The sequence below is a fragment of the Hyperolius riggenbachi genome, chromosome 5 (assembly GCF_040937935.1).
Source record: "Hyperolius riggenbachi isolate aHypRig1 chromosome 5, aHypRig1.pri, whole genome shotgun sequence".
Classification (NCBI taxonomy): domain Eukaryota; kingdom Metazoa; phylum Chordata; class Amphibia; order Anura; family Hyperoliidae; genus Hyperolius; species Hyperolius riggenbachi.
The window spans coordinates 121,846,635-121,864,815 of NC_090650.1; the positions used below are offsets into that span (position 1 = coordinate 121,846,635).

At 39.9% G+C, this 18,181-nt stretch overlaps 1 protein-coding gene across 12 annotated transcripts in view; it reads right to left on the minus strand.

Annotated features, from left to right (window-relative positions):
• Positions 1-6,321: 6,321 nt before the first annotated feature.
• The window catches only part of GADL1 (glutamate decarboxylase like 1), a 437,687-nt gene continuing 425,827 nt past the window's right edge, over positions 6,322-18,181 (minus strand). For 11 of the 12 annotated variants that reach the window (XM_068236211.1, XM_068236209.1, XM_068236210.1 and 8 more), the window contains one exon: positions 6,322-12,093. In XM_068236211.1, the coding sequence (XP_068092312.1) occupies positions 11,920-12,093 (174 nt within the window). In that variant the 3' untranslated portion in view covers positions 6,322-11,919. The remainder of the gene's footprint in view (positions 12,094-18,181) is intronic. The other variant, XR_011020806.1, reaches the window with a different exon arrangement.

The window sequence follows — 18,181 nt, forward strand, 5'->3', positions numbered from 1 at the left end:
TGGAATCCTCAACAAGTGCTACCCTGAGTAACTTCCTATGTTGCCTATGCCTAAAATAGTTCTCAATGCATCGAGTATAAGCCATAAAAAGTCAAAAAGATCTCATTTATAAGAAAAATCTAACCCCAGTGGGGAGATCTACCTAGCGCCAAACTGATGCCACTTATAAAATACTCTGTTAAGACCACAATACAACTTAGAACTGTGCTTCTGTTAGAATCACCTGAATCAATCAGTTTGTGTATCTGATAACAATTGCATCTATTTTTTTTTAAATATGTGCATGTATTATACATGTAAAGTTATGCATTAAAGTGTGTTCTACTTATATGTAATTGTCCCTCCCTTAGTACAAACTGGCTGAAACTGTTTGAATGTGGTGCAAATAATCCTCATTGGTTCATTGGACTGGAGCCTTGGTGGAAAATGTCAATATGCCAGCTCTACAGCTCATGATTGGTTTACAGTGGGGTTCCGATGGATAAAAACAAAATTACAGAAGAACACAGATGAAAAAGGAGATGAAGAACTTGTAGAAATATAGAATACAACAGTGAATTTTAAAAGTTTGTTAAATTGTTATATGTATTTTATCTTGTTAAAAGAACACCGCATACTGTAAGTGCTCTTTTAAACCTTTACTCGTGTATGTTATTACCATTGCTGAGGTGGATATTAGGTTTTCATCTGACATTCCTTCCTGAATGATCAATGTTTGAGAAAATTGAATGGTGTAGGGCAGATTGTAATTTTCTTATTATATATTGCCAAGCAATTTTCTTAGACTTTTCAATAATTTTTTTCATAATTAAGGAAAAATTGAACACGTTTGTGGTATTGTGGTACCTTTTTCAAATGTTACAATCAATCAGAAATATTGATTGAAATCCTTAATTTGAAAAGAAACCTGTTTGGGTGGTTTGGGCCATACATGTGAAAAGGGTCACCACGGGAAAAAAGGCACTCGAGTCGAGATAACCTCTAGTAGAATATTGGTAAAATTAGAGATAATCTACTAGCTATTTCCAAAAGTAAAATATCAATAATCTTTACCGATATTTTACTATGTCGTAACTTTACCCTCACATGATCCTTTCCCTCTCAATGCCTAACCCTAACCGATCCCTCATAGCAATGCCTAACCCTAAGACCCCCCAACCTCCCCCCAGCAATGCCTAACACTAAGGATCCCGACGCCTAACCCTAAAGCCCCTTCACACACACACCTAACCCTTTCATCCAATATTTTGGGCCTATGTGAATAGCCGTATAGTGGCTATTATTGGTAATTTGGGTGCTGTTGGCGGTCAATATAATAGTGGGTAGTCCCTATGTGGCTACAAGTAGATGCTTTTTGTTGCTGTAGTTTTCATAGCAGGTGGCCCATGCCCCAGCCATTTAATCGGCTATTAACATAGGCGCCTATGGTCGCACCCTTTTTACCTGCCTCAGCTCATCCAGAAGACTAACAATTGTCACTACAAGAAATTCCAATTTCTTTAACAATTTAGGGATCTTGAAAGAAAAGACGCTAACAGTACTACTGGTTTCTACCAATGTCATTTACTTTTGAGGTTCACACTAAAAAATAATTGCGCCACTGATAAATAGACTGATAACAGTTAAGGGCTCGTTTCCCTATGCGTGCTTTCAGCCATGGTTATGGAAACACGATCGCAGGGACATCAGAGAGTGCATAGACCGCATTGAATTGCAGTGCATGGTTGCTTGCATTTCAGGGAGTTTGCGCTCATGATCCCATTCAGTATAATGAATGGGATAGCATGCGCCGCCCCCCAGGGAGTCACTAGCAATGCAGAGCCGCACGACTCTGCGTTGTAAATGGAAACAAGCCGTAAATCTTATTAGAATGCAGCCTTAAGTTTTGTACTATGTAGTATAACACCCCATTGTTACCTATCTGGCTACTCACTGTTAATAAACTAAGCACTTTGCACAGCAATAAAATACCCATTTGTGCCACGGTTGCACTGCATTGCGGTTTTGGCATATCTGCTATGCGTGCATTTTGTGTTTACAGTGTTAAAAGTGATACCAACGCTAAAATTATACATTTGCATATCGCATTTGGGTTTTGCTTTCACAGCATTTCATGGCATTTTGTGAAATTGAGCCCTAACTCAATCTGACTTCTCACTGGGGTTGTAGGTACAACCTATTTCCTGCTACCAAATGTCCAATCATTAAAAAAGTTAGACTTTATAGTTTTGCTAGGTATGAAACAACTTTAGTTATTTGTCCTGATGCTAACCAATTAAACATGTATGAATATTCAGTAACCTTGTGTTACAGTAATTGAGGATTGAATTATTGCTTCTTCGGTAATTAGATGCTGCTGCCTAATTCCTGGGTATAACAATATACATGGACAGTTTTATTATCTTAATCCTGGATAATCATTTTTTCCTCTGGTATTATCAGAGACAAATGTAGGCTCAACTGTAATTACTTGAGTTGGCTCATGCAAAACTGAACCATTACAAATACTTTGTGTTTTAAGAAGGAAATGTAAAATTGGATTGTTGTTTTTCTAACTGGCAGGTGGAGACTTTTTAATCCTTTTCAAAAGGGTTCACCATCACCATGCGTTTAATAGTGGATACTCTATAAAACTCATCCACCAAGTCCTACCCATAGAGGCATATTTATCCATACCTTGCTTTGATGAAGGCCAATTGAGCCTGAAACAGCTGCCTGCCGGTTGGATTAAAATGACTGACTGTAAAATGAATTGACTTTAGGCATATTGTACAACAGTAACTCTGGATGAGTGCTTTGCATTTTAGGAACATAAAGGAATTATTAATGGGAGCTACTTTTTGCTCAATTGAAAATAGTTTTTGGTTTAAAAAAAACAGAGTTATATTTATCCAGTGTTGTAGAAAAGTCTTTTGCGGGCACTAAATACAGAATGGCGGAGGATAAATGGGCATCAAGGAATGTGCTCATTGCGTTCAGAAGGATCCAATTAGAATAGAAACAAAGCATCCAGGCACCAATCCAAGACAGATCCTTAAAGAAAACCTGAACTGAAAATGAAAAGTCAAAATAACCATACACAGGTCATACTTACATCCCGTGTAGTCTACTCCTCAATCTCTTTCTCCTTTCCCGTGTCCTGTTTGTCCACTGTGATCAAGGAAATTCTCCATCCTCCATTTTGAAAATGGCCATTACCCCATAACAGCTTCCTGGTCAGCACACTGTTAAACTGTCATATCGCCCACTTGAGCCATGGGAAAACATAGACATTACTTGGCACATCACATCAGTTGTCATCTCAGCTATAACTGACAGCAACTGATAAATAACTGACAGCAACTGATATTTTTCAGTTCTGACAACATGTTGTCACAACTGGAAGGGATCATTGTCAGAAGAAAATGGTGCGCTTCTGAGAGGAACTGATGGCAAGGTAACTATGGAATGTTCATTTGAAGTTACCTCGTGTTTATTTTAAATAATTTTACTCAGTACAGGTTCCCTTTAAAACACCTTTTATTTTTCAATGGAGTGTGCAGTACGGCCAGACAGCCATTTCACCGGTTCACGCCTTGATGGTCGCTGTCGCGGTGCACTGCCAAACGTCATTCGTGTAATCGTGAGTCTGTACTCACTTTGCTAGATCATGGAAACGGACGCTCGTTGCTCAAAAAATTGTCATCTGGAAAAATTGTCTGAAAAATTGCGTAGTGGGTACAGGACTTTACAGACTAGGCAGGATGAGAAAAAAAGAATTCCAGCAGATTTTGACTAAAGTGATAGAATCAGCTATAAATAATTGATGGCTGCATGGCAGGCTTTAAAACAATAGATATTTTTAAATGTTCAGCTTTACATGACCAAGATATGACTTTCATAATACATTACTTCAGTACAGTGAGTGAATATGCAAATCCTTTCTGTATGTCCCTGAAACCCTAGCGTACATCCAGAACGACTGGCTAAATGCATGCTTATAACCTATCCGCTTTAAGGTACAGTACCTACACTATTCTACATTCTCGCAATAGAAAAGACATTAGGTTGCATTAGATTGTACCACGGTAGAAATATCAGTCACATATGAATCAGACATGCTGACAGGGGTGAGATTGGGGGTGTAACTAGAGGGGAGCAGCCCCTGCCAGAGCTGTTTTGTGGCCCCAACTATTAACCTTCCCTTCCTCTGAAACAGTGGACTATATTTCAGATCAGGTATTTTTGTGGCTACACTTGTTATGGGTGGGAAGATCACAATGGCCACATTTGTTTTATGACCCTTGTGGGATGGGTGCCAAGGCTGTAAAGGGCACCAAGGGGAGGCAAGGGAAGGGGTGTGAAAATTGGTGGGGGGATCAAAGTTTTGCTGGTGGGACCCATGAATTTTAGTTACACCACTTGGTGAGATCAATAGGAAACAAGGCTTCTGCTGAATATCCAAGTAGTCTTGGATTGTAAGCCTCTGGCAGAGTCCTCCCTTCCCTAGTGTAGTCTACACAATCGTGTGCTCCTTCCCAATGACAGCCTCGTACTAGTATTACTGGGCCTACCTAACCAGCCCAAAACCACATGATCACGTATCTTGTACCCTCTTTGCCTTGTACAGCTTTGTCCTATGTTGTATAACCTTTTTATGTCTATTATCCTTTGTATCACTGTGTGTATTTATTGTCCAGTGCTGTGTAATATGTTGGCCCTTTGTAAATACAATAAATAATAATTATAATCTATAATAGCTGAGGCAGCAGAGTTGAGCATTGTGGTAGAACAGGTAAACCGGTAGCAGGAAAAAAAGGGCGCCGGCTGAGGGTGGACGAAAATGGCGCCGCCACAGACTCTAGTGCAATTATCGGTGATATCAGTGAAAAAAAGCAGAAAAAAGGGTGTCACAATAAGTATCATTAACAAAATTAGAACATTAAAAGTTTTTGAAGTAGTTATCGTTTTGGAAGCATGCAACATCATAGTTTTTGTCATATTATTTCGTTATGTACAGATTTTACATTATAAAAGATATTATCGTTTTTATGTGTAAAAGGGTGTTTCTACAGAGGGAGTGGTTAGGGTTAGGCACCACCAGGGGGAGTGGTTAGTGTTATGCACCACCCGTGCGGTGGTTAGTTTTAGGCAACACCAGGGGGTGGTTAGGGTTAGGCACCACCAGGGGGTGGTTAGGGTTAGGCACCACCAGGGGGGTTATGTTTAGGCACCACCAAGGGATTAGTTAGGGTTAAGCACCACTGGGGGGGTGGTTGTGGTTTGGCGCCGCCAGGGGGGGTTCTGTGTGAGAGCAGGGTTGGGTTAAGCTGTATTGTTGAATCACATAACGATTTTTAATGTTAATATCTTTTCGTTATTATTTCCAATCTGTTTTTACAGCGGTATTTATCGTTAACCAAGTTTGACAATTATGTTTATCGTTATCAGATTTCGTTATCCACCGGTGCCATTTCGTTATCCAGACAGGGCCTTTTTTCATGGCGCCCTTTTTTCATGCACGCGGTAAACCATTGATATCTGGAAGACAGTAATCATTTAACTGATCTATAATAAACTGAACAGTGTATAGCTGCCCTTAGACTTCTTGCAGTGTGAATCAGTCACATTCTACCTGTTAAAAGAAAAATAAAATAAAGAATTTTGTTTGTTCTACCAGAATCCCCAGATGTATTGCCACACTCAGTGCTTTATCCTGTCAAGCTAGCTTTTAGTTTAGACTAAAAACAGGAAATACAAACAAAAAAGCAATCTGCTTTATTCATTGCAAAGAAGAAGTACATTTTTTAATGGTGACAAAATGATTTGTAATCCTCATATGCACCCTAATTATCTATGAAAGTTTAATTTTTAGAATTGGACCTTTTTTAATCAAACATATTCCTGTAGGTTGTACAATACAAGGTCATTGGTAACCACAGTAACGCAAAGAAATTGTGGAAGTACCTGGGGAACAAAAATTTACATGTAAAAAGGGTGGCAAAGTAATTTGGGCAGTGGTAATTCTGATAATGAAATATTGGTAAATTTTACTAATATTTTACTAACCTAACCCTTATCTCACCCGAGCCCTCCTTCTACCCATGCCTAACCCTAACTAATTCCACAGAGCATACAAGACAGTCCGTGCACAGCTTCCTAAAATCACATTTATTTCGCCATAGTATTTCGCCAGCAGACAAGAAACATTTCACATTTCAAACGACACACCAAACAGCAAAGTGGACCAGGACGGAGTCGTTATTTAAAGGTGCAGGGGACCCTGAAACCCTAGCCCCACCCCACCCCCCCACCCCCCGCTGAGTGCCAGGCAAACCAGCTCCTCTTGTGTACTAACCCTAACTAACCCCCCTGCTGAAAATATGTGGCTATTTAACACTAAAACTAACCCTATGTTCACAGTAACCCTCGTTCTAGCAATGCTTAACACTAACCTACCCTCCTGCCGCAATCCTTGCCAATATCTGCCCATTTTACCATATTGCTGCTGCCTCTCAAATAACCTGGTTAGCCATATTCTGGCTATAGGGGACATCATTTTAAATACAATTTTCACTTTGTCATAAGACTGCCCCCATGTCAAATGCTAGAGTACTTTTTTGGTTCAAGGTTAAAGCTAATCTGTTTGATCAGGAGTGAAACTGCCCATTAATAATACAATCTTGATTGCACAATCTTACCACTTCTATTATATATGGATAACTACATATAGTATCCTCACACATTGATTTGGTAAGTTTGTATAATCAGGATTGTATTGCTGCTAGGTACCTATAAATTGGGTCAATAGCAGGAACTTCTTTGCTAGCATTCTGGTATTTTGATAAATCTCTCTCATGCTGGCAGCATGGACAGGTGGCTCTAAGGTTCTGTGTAATGGCCACAGCATATGCAGCCATCAGATATAAATTGAGGTAGGCAGAAGCATCCATTGAGAGATGACCACTGTTCCTGCTTATGGGGATGTTTGAGAAAGTTGTAACTGGCTTCCCATTCCATTGGCAACTATAGCATTTGTGTATACTATAATGGATTATTTAGTACTATTATCTCGTTGGGGTGTACATAGTATGTTAAATATATGATGAATAACACATGTACATAAATAGTAGAAATGCATTACTATATGAGTATGCTCATTATAAGCAGACAGAACATGTATGCTGGCACAAAACAATAGGAGAAGGGCCCTGCCCTTTTGAGCTTGAACTCTAGAAGGAGAGAATAGTGAAACACTAGGTAAGGCAATAGTTAAACTGTGAAAGGTGACTGTGAGTACTTTAGAGGTATGTGAAAGAGGGAGACAAAACATACAGTATCAATGTCTGAACAGTAACTAGGATAGGTTATAGGCTTGTATGAAGAGGTGAACTTTAAGGGTGTGCTTATAGGTGTTAAAGAGGAACTGAGTACAAAATGTATACAAAAACATGCTGAACTAATGTCCTGCAGAAGTTACAAAGGAAAAAAATATGGCCACCCTTCCTGTTTTGGCATGACAAAGGCAACAAATTCATGTGAATTACTCCTTCTGTTGTCATGTGATGGAAAGCAGAACTACAGCTATTGTCATTCAACATTGTCAGCTGACCTCTGTTATGCTGGCACTAGGGACAGGTTGCAGTTAAAGTGCACCTCAAATGCCAAGTAACATGTTGAGATCAATGTGAGTACATATGTATAGTATCAAGCCTACTTACAACATGCCTGTGTTCACCTTTTTTTTTCCATTGTAACTGTTAAAAAACACATTGCTTCATGTATGCAAATGAGTCAAACTGTAGTCGAATGCAGCCCACAGCTGCAGTAAACAGAAAGAAAACTCAGCTGTGCAAACAGTTCTTATAACATTATTTTTGTTGGGCGCTGAATGAACCCAATTCTTAATCACACTGATATGGTGGCTGTGCACAAGTAAGAGCCATTTACAATGAAAATAAAAAAGATGAGACACCTGGGAAGTTCTATATACTATTGCTATCCCCCATACAGTTATCTATTCAGTTTATTTTCAGTTCAGGTTTCCTTTAATCATTAGGGACCTTTCAGAGTGTGTCCGTTGAGTTGCAGAATAATTCTGCATGCTAACTCACTGCCCATACAATCCTATGGGACTTTTCACACTTGTAATGGATTAAGTATGTAATGGATAAGGTCATTCTACCTTGCTGCATGCAAGCTTTGAATTTTTCCCTCTACATTATTTTCTCCCTCTCCTATCACCCTCTAATGTAATTAGCCTCTCCCCCTCATATATCACAGCAGCTTTTCTGGCTCCAAGATAGCAAGTGCTCCTGGGAGAGCCTCCCAGAATTGCAGACACACAATCACCAGAATCACCAACACACAAAAAAGCAGGAAAATGTTTTAGTTTAGGTTGCGTTTGTGTTTTGCATGTGTGTTTGTAAGATGATGGTAGGCTGAATTTGATACAGGAACTCGCTTATTAGAAAAGTTTAAAAGTGGATGAGGTTTAGCTATGTAGTAGGTTTTATGTCAGCTCAGATCCTCTTTAAGACCCAAGTAATGTGCAAAAACAAAGAGAGAGTGAGAGAGAGAGAGAGGGGGGGGGGTGAGGAAAGAAAGAAAGAAAGAAAGAAAGAAAGAAAGAAAGAAAGAAAGAGAGAAGGAAGGAAGGAAGGAAGGAATCTCTCAATATGGCAGTAGTAGTCAACAGAAACATTGCACAACATTGCAAAAGCAGGACATGTAATATAGTGTTTGTTCCACAAATATGAAAAAGTGGTTCAGCTTTTGTGTTATGCATCTTAGAAGTAACTAAATCCGGTAAAGGTCACATAACTTTGCCGTACATAATCATTCACCATGTGAGACGCAACTCCATTTTGCATTAAAACCAAGTTCCAGGGTTTCAGGCTATGGAATTACATTTTAAATCCCCATTTTACCTTTCAAATGCAAAGATTGTAAACCTTGGGTTGCCTTGGTGTAGCACATCTGCATAAACAAACCTTTCCAGCAGGTCTATGGCCTTGTCCCTACTTGTGCACTGCCAATGCAGCTGGCCATGCGTCATATGTAGAATGTACGGCACTTGCATTGATTTCCAATGGGGTTAGGAACCCATACATGCCGCCCTACCTTGCATTCCCACACTGAATCGCAATGCCTGGATGAATACATTAGACAGTGCAGACAGTGCTTGCTGAAAATGTGACCCAACAGAGGAACAAACAGTGCAGTGATAAAAACGTGAAGGTAAGTTATAACCTACCCAACATTATCCATAGTCAAATAACAAAAATCACTTAAAAGTACAACTGAATGATTAGTGTTCTGCAGTGTTTGCCACTGTCTGAGCACAAAGCTGAGACAATCTTTAAATTGCTAAATAGGAAAGTCATGGAAGCTAGGTTCTAGGTCAACTTGGCTAACTTAGGACTATGCTGGGTTTGTACTTAGAGGTGTAACTAAAATGATGGGACTCCAATGCATGGTTTTAACGGGGCTCCCATGCCTATGAATATTACAGCAATGAAGCCCAACTTCTCCTGCCCCTCCCCTTCATGGACATGAATGGACTTGGTAACATACAGCTATAAATAAAGCACAGAGCATAGACACAGATGCGTATAGTCACACCCCCATGACCACTATACCACTATACGTAGGTAAAAGTGTATGTTGGACACAAGCTGAAGGTAAAAGAAAAATGTAAAAAGGGTGGTGAACTGCTGGCCCCATAGCAGCTACTATGCTTCACACCTGGTTATGCTATTTACCCAGAATACCCTGTGTTTAGTTTAATGGCACCAAAATATCAGCACTGAGGATGGATCTAAGTGATACACAAAAATCCTATCTATTTTTTGTAACCACTTCCAGATTTCGGGTGCTCTGGCTGATCTGTGCTGCGGGGGCTCTTCAGCCCGCAGCACAGATCAGATATCAGGCAGGGCGATCAGACTTCCCCCCTTTTTTCCCCACTAGGGGGATGTGCTGCTGGGGGGGTCTGATCGCCGCCGCGCTGCTGTGCCTAGCAGGGGGGGGGGCTTTTCAAAGCCCCCCTCCGCAGCGCTATTCTTCCCTCTGCCTCCTTCCCTCCCTCCCCTCTTCATTATGGGCTGCGCAGGACGGAAATCCGTCCTGTGCCACCTCAGATAGGCTTCAGCCTATCAGATGCCAGCGATCCCCGGCCAATCAGAGGCCGGGGACCGCCGATCTCCTTTACGGTGCTGCTGCGCAGCAGCACCGTATGTATGTAAACGTGTTTACATTTACCCTGCGAGCCGCAATCGGAGGCTCGCAGGGTGTTCACGGAGACATCCTCCGTGAACTAACATGGAACGGCCGCTCATATGAGCGGCCGTTTTACATGGAAACCGCTTCAGGATTCAGGGGTCTACTTATGCGTACGCAGAATCCTGAAATGGGTAAAGTGTCCTTGGTGAAAACCAGTCTAAAGTGATTACCTCAGTGTTCTTAAAGAAGACATATAAGAAAGAACATTTCTTCTAACTGGCAGATAAGTGGGTTCCTTAAAATGATGTATCAATTTGAGTATTCATTGTTTTGCAGTAACATACAATACAAAACAAAATGAGGATTTTAGAAAAATAATTTGCAATTGAAAGTGTTTTGTGAAAGGAAGTGAACTTCTAATGTGACTAAAATGCCCTTAAATTGCCCATTAATATAATTATGCATTACAGATTCCCTCCCCTGACATCAATTCTGGCTGGTTGTTACAGTATATAGATATGCTTCTTTTTACTAGTAGTTTATACATGTAAATGGCACTGCACGTGTTTATACATGTAAATGGCACTGCACAGCTTCCCCTTCCCCTTTGTGCATCTTCACACCACCACTGCTACTGCTGCCCTTTGCTGTATGTTACACAACATTACTCACTTATCTGTTTTCTACACATTAGGTCTAATCAACAACCAGGAGCCACAGAATGGGAGGGTGTAGATTACAGAGATCTAAATCATCAGATCAAGCACAGAAACCAAATCACATATTTGCATGGAAAGGCATTGACTAGTTGTCAGAGCAACAGCCAGCAGGCATATTAGTGCTGGTGTCTTTATACAATTTTCCTAGAAAAAGGGAATCACATGTAAACCAGAAAATAACAGGCAGCTGGGATGGCTCTCAGATTTTTTAAGGGGAACCAAATCAAATAATGTATTATAATGGTATTATTTCCCGAAAGCAATGGGAGCTTTATTTAGCATATACAGTATATTATATGTTTTACGTTCACTGAACCTTATGGAAAGATCATGGTTATTGCTACAAGCAGGCAGATAACTGCATTACCTTTTGAAGTGAACCCAATGTTGAAAATAAACTGATGAGATAAACAATTGTATTTATCCTCCTACTTCTAAAAATGACCTTTTTTCAGGAATCTCATGGATTTCTTGTATCTTTAAACATTTACAAAGTAGATTTATTGTTTTATTGTCTGCTCAATGGCAGCCTATTAAGTGTCCCAGAGTTAAAATACATGAACTACTGACCTTTTTTTAATCTCCCCTGCTCCTCAGAAGTTGTATTCTGCCAGGAAAACTTTTATGGCTGTAATTTGGTTATCAGTGAGGTTTACTATATTCCCGACAAGGTACCGACAAGACAGAAGCTGTCAATTCAATGCCTAAATAACTCTTTCAAGCACCAAAATAAAACAAGTAAAACAGCCTGGTTATTAATATGTTTTGCACTGTACATACACATGTTTATCTCATCCAGTCACATGTCACCTCGGGTACACTTTAAGTGAGCATTTGCTGTAGTACAGTTTGTATTTGATTACATTAAGAAACAATACACATGCTCTGTTAGCAGTCTAGCCTGTATATCTACAGTAAAATGGTTGTTCATTGTGAAATGCTGCAGTCCCTTTTATCAACCCGTATAAGCGCAGCACAAAGTGCTGCATTGCCGCAGCTACAAGTCTTTGCCAAGTAGTTCAATCTCATCCAACACAAAGTCCATATCTTCACGGCTCACTTGAGGGCTTATGACAATGTGACGGAAGAAGTTGACTTTATCTCGGTGTGGCTGATAGCCCAACATCATGCTTCCTTTCTTCATCATTCTTTCTTTAATTGTGGGGGCAACCTGCATAAAAGAAACTCAAGTTAGCTCACTTTAGCTCACAAAAACAAGAAACAAACAATACAAAACCAAATCTACAAGCTTCTTTATCTCCTTCAATTAAAATTTAGCTTCACCTCACAGGATATGTTTTAAATATCCACAAACAGCATTCCTTAAAATATAAATATTACATTTACTTTAGGGTGAAGTTGAATAATTAATAACATTTACTCAGCTAAATCTACAATTTGTGCAGCAAAAAGATCTAAACACCCAGTATTCAAATAAACCTAATAAGAAACATGACTGTGATAAACATTAATCATTATTAATGAATGTACTTTTGTAAGCTGGTGCATAAATACACTTTTTTGTGCAGCCTAACTGATATTTAGAGTGGAACTTCTTAACTAACACACTAAATTCAATAATTTACTTCACAGCTGAGACGTGAAATACTTATTCCCAATTTGGCTGTTCCATCTAAATCATAAAATCATACTACTGTCTATGCAGTTTTTACATTTTTTATGCTGGGGATACACGGTTAGATACTTTCTTATCAATCGAGCCGCTGATGGCTCGATTGATAATTTACAACAGGTCTGATGACCCGCCGGATCGACTCCCCGCTCAATCCCCGCGGACGGACAATAGCGGGGAGCGCCCACAGGAATGAGCGGGGATCGATACAGGCACCAGCGGGGACAAGCAGGGATGTGCCAGCGGGGACGAGTGGGCGGCTCGATCCGTCGCAATTATCTAACCGTGTATCCTCAGCATAAAAGCAACAACAAAGCCATGCAACTCTTTTTATAATATAAAGTCTACAAAAAAATAGTGATCAATTAATATAGTTTCAACATTTCAGATAGCTGTCCACACATGCAATCGTGTTTCACAAATGACTAATGCTTTGATTGAACTAAATACAATAGTGTCATTCACTGAATTACTCATGTAGTTAAAAATGTGTAAAAGCGAAGATATGAATACCTAACAAGGCTAAATCTTCCGAGATACTCAATATTTATGAGAATGTATGTTTAGTGCTTTTATTACATGAACAGTTGGCAGACAATGAACAGCAAGTTTACCTTATGCCAAGCTTGGCAGTGGCCTAGGAACTATTCATTTGCAAATTTTTCTAGGGCTATTTTTTCAGCATCAATGAATGGGACAAAATTAAGTTTTCCCCTAATTTAGGAAGGACAAAAAGGAATGATGTATTTTAGACCCACTGATGTGCATTAATGTTATGATTATGAAATTCTACTTTTGTTGACAATAGCTGAATGTTTTCAGTTCAACTGTGGAAGTATTAATGGCAAATCGGATTACTTAGTGATTCGTTTTTGTGATAAGCGGTTTTCCCGAGCTGTTTTGTAATTCAATCCCTGACGTAAGTCAGGAAGTAAATTCTTTGACCCGGAAAAGAATAAATACAATGTATTTATTCTTAAAAAATGTGAACGCAATTACTGCGCAAATTGATTTTGTGAGCATTTTGCGTTTTTCCTTTACCTCCCATTGAGGCGGAATCGGAATGGTCCATGCATCGCTTCTCTGAGTGGATAAGAAATGAACTGCTCAGATGTGAACTCTGTCATAGAGAATCATTGCACAAGCATTCTTAGGGCGATTTTGAAAATCGCCCTAATTTAAAAAAAAAGCAAAAAACACCCTCAGTGTGAACAAGCCCGTAAAGGGTGAAAATGGCTCCGTACTAAATGGACCCCAGGTGGTGGCAAGGAGCATGGCTGCAGAGCTTGGGCAGAAGCAGTTACAGTGTAAGAAAGATGAAGAAGAAGTGAAATAGCTGAACGATTGTAAATAGAGGCAGAGGTGAAAAATAAATTAAAGGAAGTCATTTGCTGCACTTCAGATTTATGTCTTTTAAAAAAAACATTTTTTACTCACCGTGCATTTGCATAGGAATGTATGCAAATCACCACACTTATTTTTTTTTAATAAATATATTTTCTGGCAAATAGCCAGAAGCCAAAACACTAATGATGATTAGGAAATGTGCAATTGTATGCACTCTTCTAGGTTCATTACAGTAAATGTGACTGCGGTTCATTATGTCCAATCTTTTGGCTGAGTAAATCAGGTTAGTGAAGCCTTATTGTACCAATTGTATCAGATCAATAATATTAATGTTACTGTGCACATTTTCATATAAAAGGAAAAAAAATAGTGAAATATTAAACATTACTATTTAAATACATCATTTTACTTTTGCATACAGTACATTCTCTATGTTATATGCCGGGGTTTGTAACTGTTATTCCTCCATGCAGATGGCATGTCATTTTTAAACTGTCGCTTTCCAGAACATGTGGTTGAAAGACAGATACAGTTATAGATAGAACTGCATAGAGGGAAAATGAAATGTGTATATCATAACTGGATAGCTGCTGAAAGCAATTCACAAATTAAATTGTTGCATTATCATTATGCTAATGTTTATTATTATCCTATTAGCGGAATGTGGTTTTCCCTTCTATATTGTCTGTATTAATACTGTCTTATCAGGCAAATTGCACAAGTCAAGTATAACTGTTTAGTAACCCAAACATATAGACTTAATATGACGTAGCACTGAATTACAGCTGTTTCGCTTCTTTGAAAACCAAACCTGAAGGATATATAACTGTTGCAGCAGCTGCAAACCAGGGCTCCCTAACACGGGCACTATGCAAGCATGTACAAATCAAAACTACTCTCTGTATTTTAAACTCTGAGACAAAGCAGAGCTACTGACCCTTTGAACTTCCCTGCAGGAAAACCTTATCTGAAGCTGTTTCTCACGGTTTCTTTGATGTATAAGTGCTTCAGAACACAGCACTGTCTTCAACCCAAGTTGGGTCAGGGAGCTAAAGTCCGTTAACACTTACTGTACTGTAAACAATATGAAACTGTTTTCATTGCTAATAATGTTCTATTTATTGGCTGTACTTCACATACAATTCATTATCTCATAAGTTTATTTTCACTTCAAATTCCCTTTAAGGGCAAGCATTGTCTAATAATTCCATTGATATTCTGATTTTTGTGGATGGGCACAAGTAAATTAAACAAACACAGTAAACGTGTATTATAAAATGAAAATGCCAATAACATCTCTGTAAACGATTGCATTTATCATGCTTACTAAGACATTTTAAGGACAATACACAACTTTAGCAAGACACTTAATTAACATCTGCATAATGAGTGTCAATTATCTAGACTGTTGGCTGGAAAAAAGTCAATCAACTCTTCTTTATAACTGCCTAAGCATCTCGGGGCTTTTAAGGCTAAGTTCCCTGCGGAGAATGGACTTTTTTATCAGTTCTCCACTAAACTGACAGTTAACACCTCTTATTTCATAAATGGGAGCTGATCGCACTGCTGTTTGCACTTGTCAGTCTGCAAAAGATCCATGAGACACTTCTGTGCAGTCCACAATAATCCCGAAGAGGTGGATGTGTTCCCCCATATAGCCTATGGGGTAACTTTAAACCGCACCTCTTCAGACAAGCTTAAATTTTGTCATAGCCCCCCTTAGACCCACTGCCATATTTTCTTCATCTCCTTACCCAGGATCTCCATCACACTCCGCTATAGGTTGTAAAGTTGCAAGGGAAGGATACTCCCCCAAGTGTTTCTCATTTCTGCAATACTTGTGTAATCTAATGAATACACACTTGTATTCCTGAATGTTTTCATACTATGCATGAAATTTGTATGTTTGTATCTCGGTACGGTGCATAAACCATGAATGCATTTATGGTCCATCCATACTCTTGTCTGTATTGTACTCAGTAAAGTACAACAGAAGTTTTTGTACTATATAAATAAAATAATAATAATCCTGCATTCACTGTTAAATAACCATTATATCAGTAGCTGCAGTATATGATATCGGTCAGGTGGGAGTCTCATGCACATCATATATCTGCTGGCATGTCTCCTCCAGTGTCCTGAGTCTCCTCTACATCACTGCCAGGCACCTGTACTACATGACCTGATGGCATAGACAAGCATGTGCCACCAGGTCATGGGGTACTGGAGCCCCTGACGGCAATTGAGAGAAGATTTGGAACACTAGAAGAGGTGCACTGGCAGATAGGTGAGCCCAGGAGCACACATTACATTACTGGGGGGTACACATTGCATGGAGGAGATCTGGGGGCCTGGTTGGTGGAGGTGGCAGTGCTAGTATGGACAGTTTCCAACAAATGTGTGAGGGCAGGTAGTAGATCACTTTCTGATGAGATTCAATCAGAGAGGGATCTACCTGATGGTCTATCTGGTGGCTATCTTCATAAGGTGTCCATACATCTATCGACTTGGCCGCCGATCAACCATCTAATCCGATAAGTACTATTGAATCGTATTAAATTGCTGCTTGACAATGTGACCAATTTTGGGCCGAGCAAGTTGATCGGGCATGTTGCAAGATTTTGGGCCGTCGTGGTCAATCGGGTGCGTGGTGGAAAGGCAAGTGATATTGGGACGAGCGACGAATGCAACTTAATCCCTGACACTGTCCCCCCTAATGTAAAATGTCCCCCCCCCTGTGCCCAGTGCACTATACATTACCTGTCCATGTCCACTGCTGGTTCCTGGCTCCATTTTTACATGCGACCTACTTGGTTGCTAGAGTAACTTGGGCGCGTGTGATGTCACACACAATGTGATGTGTATGCCAGCAACCACGGGGGTCACGTGTATGGACAAAGGATGGAGCCAAGCCAAGAGCCAGCGGGGACACGGACAGGTAATAAACAATGCACTGGGCACCAGATGTGTGTGTGTGTGTGTGGGGGGGGGGGGGGTGGGTTGCACAGTGAACAATAGGGGGACAGCGTTAGGCCAGCGAGGTGGTGGATTGATTTTAGCATGAAATTGATCAGGAATTGGCCTACAGCGTATGGACAGCCGATAGATCTTTCTCTAATCAGATTCAGTTAGAGAGAGATTTGTCTCTTGGTCGAATCTACATATCATCGCTAGATGTATGCCCACCTTTAGGCTATGTATTGACTCAACCACTGCAATCTCATCTATATTAATTGCATACATGTGCATTGTCTACATGGTGGTCTTTGCTTGTTAATGCATGTTAATGAATTACTGTTATTATTATTATTAAGTATTTATATAGCGCTGGCATCTTACGCAGCGCTGTACAGTATATATATATTGTCTTGTCACTAACTGTCCCTCAAAGGAGCTCACAATCTAATCCCTACTATTATCATATGTCTATATTATGCAGTGTAAGTACCTTAGTCTAGGGCCAATTTAGGGGTGAGCCAATTAACTTATCTGTATGTTTTTGGGATGTGGGAGGAAACCGGAGTACCCGGAGGAAACCCACACAGACACGGGGAGAACATACAAACTCCTTGCAGATGGTGCCCTGGCTGGGATTTGAACCGGGGACCCGGCGCTGCAAGGCAAGAGCGCTAACCACTATGCCCCCGTGCTGCCCGTTATAGCCAGCCCACTGTTATAGCCAGCCCACGCACAAATTAACTGTTATAGCCCTCACACAAAATAAAATTGTCAGAAAAATTCTATAAAATATTGCAAAGCGTAATGTGGTCTTGATAGACTACTGACACATGTGTATGCCAGGCATTTCCACCACCTGCATTTCAGAAGCCCGCATGCTTTCCTGCTTAATGAACAAGAAATCTGCCAGGGTATGAATAGAATACGCCTCCTTCTACATATTCACAGAGGTAGTTTGGGATACTTTAATGTCTGTTTGAGTCATTACAATCCCTGTAAAACCCCACAGATGTTGTAAAGAGTCTACTGATAAGATAAAGGGCTAAAAATGGCATTTGGTTAAGAACTTTCCACCATTTTTCATTTTTAAAGTAAAGATGTTGCTTCATGTAAGGTTTTGTTTAAACAGCCATAAATCATGCTGGGAAGTAACACACAGCCGCTCTGATGCCTCTCTGCTAGGTAGCTTTTAATAATGATGAGTAAAAGCTCAAGCATGTAGCGTCAAGTGGGTGATGTCAGATGTTGAAAGTCTGAGGAGGAAAAATGCACAATTAGAAAGTATCATTAATTATCGTGTTATAACAAGAACCTCAGCTAG